Source organism: Delphinapterus leucas, chromosome 9, assembly GCF_059928025.1.
Source record: "Delphinapterus leucas isolate spDelLeu-1000000601 "Yukka" chromosome 9, BTC_Dleu_Yukka2, whole genome shotgun sequence".
Lineage (NCBI taxonomy): Eukaryota > Metazoa > Chordata > Mammalia > Artiodactyla > Monodontidae > Delphinapterus > Delphinapterus leucas.
The window spans coordinates 72,868,330-72,880,494 of record NC_143137.1 but is presented as its reverse complement, the minus strand read 5'-3'; the positions used below and the strand labels follow the sequence as shown (position 1 = coordinate 72,880,494).

General features: G+C 32.9%; 1 protein-coding gene across 1 annotated transcript in view; it reads right to left on the bottom strand.

Annotated features, from left to right (window-relative positions):
• Nucleotides 1–7,083, bottom strand: part of ABCB5 (ATP binding cassette subfamily B member 5) — a 110,144-nt gene extending 103,061 nt beyond the window's left edge. The window contains 2 exon segments of the mRNA XM_030759806.2: nt 4,516–4,570; nt 6,876–7,083. Of these exon segments, the coding sequence (XP_030615666.2) occupies nt 4,516–4,570; nt 6,876–7,056 (236 nt within the window). The 5' untranslated portion in view covers nt 7,057–7,083.
• Between the last annotated feature and the right edge of the window lie 5,082 nt (nt 7,084–12,165).

Sequence of the window (12,165 nt, the reverse complement as noted above, 5' to 3'; positions counted from 1 at the left end):
CAGGAAGGGAAGAAAGTAAGGATAACTCCTTAGATTTTGTTTTCAGCAACTAAGTGAATGGGGTGCCATTTACAGATGTGGGAGACTGAGACAGGGACAGATTTGCAGGAGATATCAAGTGTTTTGATTTAGACATAAGTCTGACATGCATATTAAACATCAAAGTGGTTATCAAGTAAGAAGATGAAAATGAGAGACTGAAGTGCTGGAGAGGGGTATAGGCTGGAGATGGAAATTTGAAAGTCACCAGCTTATAGGTGGCAATTAAAACAAAGTATTGGCTGAGATCATCCACAGGGACACAGAATAAAGTATAGATAAAAAAGAGGACAAAGGACTGAGCTCAGGGACTCTCCAAACATGGTAGAGTTTAAGATGAAGGCAAAGAGCCAGTAAAGAAAGCTGAGAAGTGGCCAATGAGGTAGTTGGAAATCCAGCAGAGTAAAGTACCAAGAAAAGCACAGAGGACCATACACTTGAGTCTCATTATTCCCAGATTCTGTGTTGGCAAATGTGCCTGCTCAATGAAATTTATTTGTAATCCAAAAATCAATTTTTGTTGTTTTCATTGTTATTTATGGACATGTGTAGAGTGGCAAAAATTTTGAGTCACCCAACACAGGTACTCCCAGCTCAGGCTGAACAAGGCAACACTCTGCTTTTTTGTTTGTGCCCTCATACTGTAAACAAGTGTCATTTTTGTCATCTAGGTAGTGGCAAGTTTTTCTAATTTTTGTGCCTTTTGTTGATGTTTTCACTGTTTAAAACGACTCTCAAGAAGCATGCTGAAGTGCTGTCTAGTGTTCCTAAGTCCAAGGAAGCAGTGATGTGCCCTATGGCACATGAAAATACATGTGTTAGTTAAGCGTCGTTCAGACATGAGTTATAGTGCTGATGACCGTGAGTTCAATGATAATCGATTGATGAAAATGTTGTGAATGGAGGTTCACAGGAACCAGGAAGCAATGGTTCAGTATTTGCTCATTCAGTGTTCATGATGACTTTAACAGAACATAATTATTACAATAACGATAATTGACTGTTTTCTAATAAGAGGGACTGTTCAAGGACAGCATAGAACACTATAGGTTTAATAGAAATCTTACTGAACTTTTTTTAATGTTGTGGGGAAAATGTTTGCAATATTGTAAGAGAAAACTGGGTTAAAGATCAAATGCAAAGGAGAAAATAAAGACTTGTACACTGAAAATAAAAAATATTGTTGGCAGAAATTAAGGAAGATCTGAATAAAGGAATTGGAAGACTCAATGTTGTTAAGATGACAATCTGCCTAAATTAATCTATAGATTCAATTAATCCCTGTCAAACTCCCAGCAGGCTATTTTGCAGAATTTGAAGAGTAATCCCAAAATATGTGTAGAAATATATGTGGAAATGAAATGTCTAAAAAGAAGATTGAAGTTGGGGGACTTTCATTTCCTGATTTTTAAAAATTTATTTATTTATTTAAACTCTAAAACTATAGTGCTCAAGGCAGTGTGATACCAGCATAAGGATAGACTGTCAATAAATGCAACAAAAATGAGAGAACAGAAGCTAGCCCTTACATTTATGGGCATGTGATTTTTAGCAAAGGTGCCAAGGCAATTCAATGTAGAAAAAATAGTTTTTTCAAGGAACAGTCTTGGGACAAATGAAAAAAAGAAGTGCAAAGAAGAAGTGAGGCCCTTACCTCACAACAGTCACAAAAATGAACTCAAAATGAATCATAGACCTAAGTGTCTGAGCTAAAATGTTGAAATTTCTAGAAGAAAATGTAGACGAGAATCTTCACGATCCTATGCAAAGAATTCTTAAATCCAAAAGGAAAATCCATAAAAGAAACACCTGGTAAACTGTACCTAATCAAAATTTAAAACTTTTCTGTTTCAAAAGAAATCTTTAAGAAACTGAAAAGACTAGCCACACATTAGGAGAAAATATACGCCAATCATATATCTGACAAAGAACTTGTATCTAGAATTTACAAAGAACTTTCAGAATTCAACATTAAGACAAACAACACAATAAAACAGGCAAAATATCTGAATATGCGCTTCACCAAAGAAATATATGAATGCTTAAAAAGTAAATAAAAAAATGCTCATTAGAGAAATGCAAATTAAAGTCACAATACAATACCACGTCATACCTACACAACAGCTATAATAAAAAAGACAATAACAAGTGTTGGTGAAGATGTGGAGAAACTGGAACACTTACACATTGTGGTGGGAAAGTAAAATGATATATCCATTTTGGAAAACAGTTTTGCAGTTTCTTAAAAGGTAAACATAAACTTACCATGTGACCCAGCAATTCTACTCCTAGGTATCTACCCAAGAGAAATAAAAACATATGTCCACACAAAGATTTATATATCAGTGTTCATAGATTCATTATTTTTAAATAGCAAAGAAATGGAAACACTCCAGAAATCCATCATCTGGTGAACAGATAAACAAAATATGATATATCCTTGCAATGGATTACTATTAAGCAATAAAAAGGAATAAACTACTGATATACATCATAACATGGATGAACCTCGAAATCATTACACTTAATAAAAGAAGCCAGGTGCAAAACCCTACATGTATGTTTCGAAGCACATGTAATGTCTAAAAAATGCAAAGCTTTAAAGATAGCAGATAAGAAGTTGCTTGGGTCTGGGGTGGAAATGGGGATTGATTGCAAAGGAGGAATCTTATTTTCAGAATAATTGTCTGATAAGTAAGACAAAGGCACAGACAACATTAAAACATTAAAATTACATAAAACTATGAGTCATTGTATTTGGAAAATAGGTAAAATAAAAGTTTTCAGTTCTTGATTATTATAGATGGAAGAGGTATTATCTTATCCCCACCAAAAAAGTTATATAAAACAAGGTTTCCCAGAAATGTGTTCATCAAAACATTAGCTCAGCAGGATGTTTAGTTTCCATAGTCAAACAGGTTTGGAAAACTTTGATTATATTGAGCCTTAAGTATGCTTATCTGTCCTAAGTGTATCCAAGGAGGCTGTCATATACAGTGTTTTCTGAACCATTTTGACTATGGAACCCTCCTTCACCATATACCTCAAATATTTCCAAAACAGTACACTGGTTTGAGAAACAACAGCATAACAAATACAACATTATAAATGTTAAGAATGTTTCCTTATAAGTTTAGTAATCTCTTAATAACCATACATAGATTACATAGACATACCTTATTCTCCCTTTTATTATCTGTTTTTAAGATAGATGCCCCTATTTTTAAAAGTTCCAAACTTTTTTGTAAGAAACTCATACTTAATGATTGTAACATCAGAACCCTGCTTTAATATTGTAAGACTAGAATTCAGTAGAAGGCAGTTCCTGGATCCTAATCAGGAATTTTTAAAAGACGCAACATAAATACACTTTATGTAAAAAGTGCTAAAAAAATAGAAACTTTCCCTCAAAGAAAGTTGAGACTACAGCAAAGCACAACTTGAGGCAGCATTATTCACACTGTAGTCCAGAGCAGCACTGTCCAATAGAATGTTCTGTGATGAAGAAAATGTTCCATATTTGTGCTGTACAATATGGCAGCCAGCCATATGTGACTTGAGCACTTGGCAAGTGACTGAGAATGAGAAACTGAATTTTAAATTTTATCTAATTTTAATTAATTGAAGATTAAGTAGTCACATGAGGCTGTGGCTAACAGTGTGGAAGGTCAAGAATTATGGCCCAGAGGGTGTCACTACAATGTGATGGATGTCTCTTGGGGTTGCGTAGGATGGAGGCTTCATTTTTTGGGGAAAAGATTAAGAGATCACTTAGGTCTGATAAGACTCTGTTAGTTTCAGTGAGACACTACTGAAATCCAGCGAATATACTCAGTAAGTTTGCATTTCTCTAACAAACTCAACACATGTGACAGAGTAAAGCATATTGCTTAATATACAAGCCAACAAAAACAAAATGTCCCTATAAATTATCTATTTCAGACTTTACAATTTGTAGTCTGAATACAACTTTACTATAATAGTCTGAATAATTAGTCTCCAAAATTAGCCTGAATAAAACTTTACTCTTTTTATTTATTTTTTTATTTTACTATTTGTTGCACACATCTTCCTGGCTTTTAAAGTTTACAGAAGTGGCATTTTTCTGTAAGTTTTGTAAGAAAAAAATTTTAAAAAGGAAAAAGTAGTCATTTAACCTCTAGGTTATGTACCTTCAGTTCTAGGAAACAAAATTTATATAAAAATGCAAATCCCCAAACAACATTTCTATTGATGACAATTTTGTCAAAACTGAAAGCATATGAACTTATATACCTTTCAAGTAGGAGAAAAAATTATAGTTACACAATTATAATTGTGTAATTATATTTTCTATACTAAACAAAAGAAGAGGACATGTTTGCTTTACTCATTTATATGCAATATTAATGATCAAACATTTCAGTTTTCTTCCTTATAAATATTGAATAAAGCAGCATGCAATGAATATGATATTAACATTTCATTTGGACTTACACAATCATATCTTCATTCACCTTCTCTTGAGACTGAGTACAGTTCCGATAATTTGCTGTAAAAAAGTTTTTTTAATTATAAAGGAAATTAATAAATTTATAATTGGCCATGATGTCTTTTATACATAGCCCTCCAAACCAAATATGGTCCCTTCTCAAGAAAATGGACTTAATGACTACACACTGGTTAATGATCATCTTATTTTCTATTCTTTAACCTAAAATTTGAAATTGTTCTCTCCGGTCTCAAGAAGCACACATGCAACATGAAAAATTATAAGGAAATATTAACCATGTAGCTCATACGTGGAAAGAATTCTTTAGGACATCTCTGATTTCAGGTAACAGGTACGTAAGTAATAGTAATAGAATTTTCCTTTCCTGTCAAAATTATGCATTTAGAATTCAGTTTGAGATACTCCAGGGAGTAATTTAGAAAGTCCAAGAAAAGCAAAAACACAAATGAAAGTTGTAGAGGTAGGAGTCACAAGAAAAATTTAAAAGAAGCTCATCGAAATTTGTTGGGTATAACAAGGATAGCAACATCATAAAGTGGTATTTAAATAATCCTTGGTTTACCAGGATATATTTCTATATATATTCTAGCAAAATCTACTTCATACATTAATTAGTATACCAAGGTTGTAATTTTACCAGAAGCACAAAACAGTGGTTGATATCAACTATCATAATCTTCTTTCTTAAATGGCCATAATAAACGTTTGTAATAAATTGCAGACATATTCTTCATATCTTACATAACCACAGTATCATCACATATGATGATGTCTATGATCTTTATTTATGTGCAAACAATGATTTTTCCTTTATTCCATTTTTGGAATTGTGGCAGGAAGCATTTTTAAAGCAGCTTATTACAAATATCAGAATTGATATAGAAGTATTAAAACTCAGTAGAAAGTTTTAATGAAATTTAACTGAGTTAATAAAGAGAATACATATTGTTTCTAAAAGTAGTTCCTACAGTCACACTAAAATGACATAATGTCATTTTGGAGATTATATTAATAGACGTAGAATGTGCAAAAGTTTGGTGCTGGCATAAAAATGGGCCTCTGATCAATATGATAGTTACTATTCATATTTTCAATGGTAGGAGCAAAAAAATCTTCCTCTATTATTCTTTAGAAAACAAATGCTAGAAGGTTGACGACATATGCCTTAATATCTTCACTTCTCTTTAATAATATGTTATACCAGTAATATCCATACATTTATCTAAATCTTCATCAACCTCTTTATGTGTTCATTACATTTGAAAAAACACACAATGAAACTCGAGAAACATGGAGAAGGCTTAAACAAAAACAAAATTAAAATTCAGTAATATCAGTCAGTTATGTATTGACTATTCTATCTAAAACTGACAAAGCAATCATTATAGAGCAAACCTAACCAAAGGAGTACTCCTAAGCAGACTGCCTTAGGTTGCTAGGTTTATTCTTTCTCCCTCCTGCCCTCCTTCCCTCCCTCCCTCCTTCCCTTTCTTCACTCACTCATTCACAGAGAGAGAGAGAGAGAGAGAGAGAGACATATTTGGCAATCAATAAATATCTGCTCAATGAATTGGCAGTTCCATTTGTTTAACAAAGTGGCATCGTTACCTTCTGTCATTAAAATATCAAAAAATTAATAACTGTGTAGACAGGAAGACACATGGAAAATGGAAGCTATGGATTTATTCACTTAAACAAGACTAGGGCATTTGAAAAATTAGGCTTTGGGTGGAAAATAAGAGGGTATGAATTAGTATTTAAAGTCAAATAGGGGGCTTCCCTGGTGGCGCAGTGGTTGAGAGTCCACCTGCCGATGCAGGGGACATGGGTTCATGCCCCAGTCCGGGAAGATCCCACATGCCGCGGAGCTGCTGGGCCCGTAAGCCATGGCCGCTGAGCCTGCGCGTCCCGAGCCTGTGCTCTGCAGCGGGAGAGGCCACAACAGTGAGACGCCCACGTACCGCCAAAAAAAAAATAAATAAAGTCAAATAGGGCACAGATGGTCTCCAGCCTGCCAACTCACCTTACAGATTTTGGACTTGCCAGCTTCCATAATTGTGTGAACCAATTTCTTAAAATCTCTCTCTCTCCCTCTCTCTCTACATAAACACACACACAGACACACAGACAAACACACACACATTGTATTGGTTCTGTTTCTTTGAAGAATTTTGACAAATACAGATTTTGGTTCTTTGGTCCCTGGCAATACAGAAGAATAAATGACTTAAATATTATATAGATATTGTTTGACAAGAAAATAATCTGTATTATGAGTTTAATGTTTGTTTTATTTAATGCTTTTGAGTCCCTAGCAATATAGAAAAGTAAATATTGTACTCACTTGTGTTGGTTTTGACTAGACATCCACTGATAAGGCTGTCACTCACTTCTCCTAAAATCAGTGACGTTACAGGAAGACAGGCCCCATTTACCAGTGATGCTAGTAATCCTAGGATCATGAGTGTGATGTCCAGTCCATCAGCAAAGCGAAACTGAGGAAAACAAATAAAACATGGTAGCATGACAGCTGTTAAAAACTAACACCAAAAACCAACCTACAGTTTTTGCCATCAAGTAAATGTTATTTTACAAATTAAGAGGGCAAATAAATGTATAAGATCATGGATAAGTATTTATATATAAAGTAAAAAAAAGCCCCTGATCTTAAGGATTTACAATGTACTTTGGAGAAACTATTGAAAAATAAGGTAGAAAAATCAGTACAAATTGTAGATCTGTGACACAAGTCAGGTCAGTTGTGCATATAAATCAGAAACTTCCTTCCATTTGGTTGATTCTGAAATAAATTATGATATTTGAAAAGTCTGTAATGACAATATCTTGGCTTAATGAAATATCTTGCCTTATGAAAGTTGATCTTCAAATTTTCAGTGCCCTAGGTGTATCAACGTAACATCAATGACACAACTAAGTGCAGAGAACAGTAACTATCTAGTAAAAATTAGTTCAAAAAAAAAATTAGTTCACCAAATGTAATGAATCATATTTTTCATCCTTATTTTAAATTCCTCAAATTTTTTGTATCCAGGACAACATCTATCCTGTAAGTAAGGGTCTATGATAATTTTAAGGCAGTTTGGAATGAGAAAGGAATGCCTGAAGGTCAAATAGTGAACACTTTGTATTCTATGCTATAATGGGTCCCTACAACACTATTCCAAAACCAAAACATGAACAAAACTTGAAAAAGTGGATTACTTATCTTACTGAGAGAGGTCAAGATAAAACATACAAGGTATTGAAATAAAATTAGATTTGAATAGCAGCAAAAGGAACTTAGTACATATTTTATGAATGGATATTGAGAAAATTTCATGTTTTTCCATTCACTCATGCAATAGCTAATAAATATTTATGGAGTAACTGCCATAGCATTGTACTCAGTACTACAGACGATAAGAAGGTATCTGCTCCTCCACCTTCCCCTAGAATAGTGTGTTATCTCCTTGATAAAGCTTGTCATGCTCTGCTACTTTCCAAGTTTTTAAATTTTTGACTTTTGAAAAAACAGGCACTGCTGCCTATGTATTTCTAATGACAATGACAACCAGGCTGACATAGAGATTAGGGTCGGTGGAGGTGATGTTTTAGGAACACGTCTGAAAATGTTCCTTGAACATAGTCCCAAAGAACTGTGCTGCCACACTTTTTGATGCATAGGATTTATAAAATATTTATGTGATTTTTTTTAATTTTAAAAGGATTTATAACATTTAAAAATAATAAAAGCAACTCATTTCAATGTATTATCATTGGAAAATACTGAAATGTAAACATACAATAGCAAGAGTCACTCATAATTCCCCACTACTGAGAAATAACCTCTGATAACATTTATGCAGCACACACACACACACACACACACACTTGCCTGCACACACACACACACATATACATGCTTTTTTGGGCAAAATTGGATCATTGTATGGATATTGTTATTTTTATTATCTCTTATTGTGGAACTTATGGGTTATTTATATATATTGATATTTTTCCTATTGGAAATAATAGTTTAATGAATTCTTTTCTTAAAATTCCCCTTTTCCCCAAATAGATGTAAATTATCAAACAAAAACAATCATTCTATGCACTCCTGACAATTCTCTAACATTTTCTGATACATAGACATATTTTCTAACTAATTTCACTTACTTTCTCAATAGGTCCAACAACTTGCTGTCTTACTTTGGGCAGTTCTTGCAGTTTTCTGGAAAACAAACGTTTACAATGGAAAGATTACCATGTGAATATAATTTGCAAAATTTTCTAATTAAAATTGTGTTGAAGTGTCAAATTTCACTCATTGGTAACCAGTTTATATCAACACTGACACTTTAAAAGAAAACTTAATGATAGACAGTACAAAGATTTTTAGTATAATCACTGGGAAAGTTTAAGTCATCACTGGTTGTCTCTACATTATTTAGGTAACAACTGAAGACACACATCTGGAGTAGAATTTTTTTTTTATTGTGATAAAAGACACATAACATAGAACTTACCATCTTAACTATTTTTAAGTGTGTAGTTCAGTGGTATTAAGTACAATCGCACCGTTGTGCTACCTTCGCCATCACCCACCCATAGAACTCTCATCTTGCCAAACTGAAACTCTATACCCATTAAATAACTCCTCCCCCAGAGCCATTGGCAATCACCATTGTACTTTCTGTCTCTAGGAATCTGACTTCTATAGGTACTTCATTTTAGTGGAATCATACAGTATTTTGGTTTTTTTCTGAAGGGCTTATCTCGCTTAGCATAATGTCTTCAAGTTTTATCCATGTTGTAGCACATGTCAGAATTTTCCTCCTTTTTAAGGCTGAATACTATTCCATTGTGTGTGTATATATATATATCCCACACTTTGTTCATTCATTCACCAGCAATGAACACTTAGGTTTCTTCTACTTTTTGACTATTGTGAATAACGCTGCTATGAATATGGGTATACAAATATCTAAGTCCTTGTTTTCAATTCTTTTGTATCCAAGAGTAGAAAAGCTGGATCATGTGGTAATTCTATTTTTAATTTCTTGAGGAATCACCATACTGTTTTCCATAGTAGCTGCATCATTTTACATTCCCACCAACCCTGCACAAGTGTTCCAATTTCTCTATATCCTCAACAACATGCCATATTTTCTGTTTTATTTTATTACTATATTTTTAATAGTAGCCTTCCTAATGGGTATGAGGTGGTAGATTAGAATTTTCAAACCCTTTGTAACAAATTACTCAAGAGCAACTGAGAGGTTTAAATGAAAGAAGTTCTATTAAACACACATTAAACAAATGTACTGAGAATTTGGTCCCCCATTGAAAATTTCATTTCTTAGCTCACATTTCAAGGAGTTCCAGATGAAGAATGTAAATTTTTGTCCATTGATTTCAGAGAAATCTGTAATCTGTCAATTATACACACACACACACACACACACACACATACATATAAGATTATGAAACTTTAAAAGAAGGGTGGAGGGGATCAGATTAAATTTTCCAAGAGAGACGTCACAGAAGGATGAACTTCCAAGTCTTTCCTTCAGCTTTATAACATATTGTTCTGGTGGCTTTGATAAATGACAAGTCACTTAATTTTATTCCATCTGAAGTTAATAATTTACTTATGTATTGGGCCAGCTTTCTCTGAGATGATTCATACATGACAAAAAAATATTCCTTCAAGATTATAAAGGCTACAACCCCTTCTCCCTACCCAGATGTGGATTTTAAAGCTTAAGACCTAGTAAGTTATCTTGTTTTGATAAATTTTGTTTCAGGAATATTAAATAACTAGTGATCTAGAGGGGTTCACTACCGTTTTACAGTTTATACATCAAAATGTAACACAATTATTATGGTAAAAGTGGAAATTAAAGATTTTAAATCATTTCTATTTTAAATCTCTAAATTAATGAATTATAGGTGTAGGAAATTTTATAACACACATACGAACACACACATAGACACCTATTTACTGAAAAAATAATCAGAATCCAATATTTTGTTATGTACCACATGGAATGAAGGATTCATGGAGAATTAAAACATAAATATTCAAGTATTTTCTCTCTATATGCTGGTAAACTATACGAAATTCAGAAGAATAAATATCTGAAGTAAATACTAAATCAGTAAATCCTGTAGCTATTACACTTCCTAAATTTACTATTAAACCACTTATAACACTGATTATGTTGAAGTCCAGCAAAATGCAAACAGCCCTGCTATTTTTGGAAAAAAACTATAAACATTTTTGCTACAGCTGAGAAAAGGGTAAGGTGTATTTGAAGTTGCAGAACAGTTTTTGTAGAATTTAGGCAAAGTTTACCTATTTCTCTGATAATTTTCTTGCATTTCTTCAACTTTCAGAATTTGCTATCTTATTTACAATGTAACTCTTCTGAAATAAAATATTAACAAGTATATCATGATGATGTGAATTTTTATCACTTAGTCGATATAAAGCATTCTTTACATCCCTAACAGCGTCTAAAAAAGCATGCTTCTGAATTTCACCCTGCCCCCACCACCCTCCACTCCAAATGAAGTTTCTGGTTACCTAACTCACCAACTCAGAGTTTTTTATGAATTTATAACTTCTTTGTTTAACTCTGGGCTTAGATTTGGAGCTAATAAAATTCTAGAAATGGAATAAAAGGAGGAAATCCAGACTCCATGAACAATGCATGTTTTCCCAGAACATTAGATTTTATTCCTACTCTGACCCTGATTTTATTGTTACTGATGAAAATCTTTAAATTAACTATTGCTTAGTTTTCTCTGTAAAAAAACTGATGCAGTAGTTTCTGTTAGCCAGCAGCTTGAAGGACTAAGGTTTTTAGTTCACCAAATATAAGGCAGTTAGAGCTTCTACCATATATGAATTAACCACTCTTAAAAATTAGAATAGTAAAAACCCTCATTATTAAAATTATATTAAACATAATGTATTATTCCTTTAGATGATACTTTAGGATCTTAGCTTGTCTTAAGTTGCAATTATCAATATAAACTATCATTTCATTGCAAATATGCAGAGATGTTTTTGCCTCAATCTGATTTGTTAGACCATGTAACATATTACCTATATTAGGATGATTATAACAAATACAAATTTAAACTCTAGAGTGAAATTAGTAGTTAATTAAATACTTCCTAAGCCTTTGTAAAAACCTGTAAAATACACTTTCAAATAGTATGTTTCTCCATGAAGAAATGATCACAATGAGTCAGAAATGGTTTTAGCACTTGAGAAGGAAGACATGATACATATACATTGGCATATGCTTCCTGTTTTGGAAACCAATGGTCATAACTTCATACAAGAAATCTTCATAATTGCTGTACTGATGTTATACCATCTCCAGTTATTTAACATATATGTAAGTAATTAAACTCTATCAATCATTACACTTTATAGAAATTAACAGTTATATAATAAAACTCATAAATTCATAAAAAGGAACCAAAACAATTTAGGCCTACCTTGGTAAGTGCATGATCTCTTCATTTACACCAAAATTATGTGTAATTTTCCCCCTCAACAAATAACTAACTGCTCTTTCAGAACCGTGTTTTGCTAAGCTTATTTTCTGATCACGCCT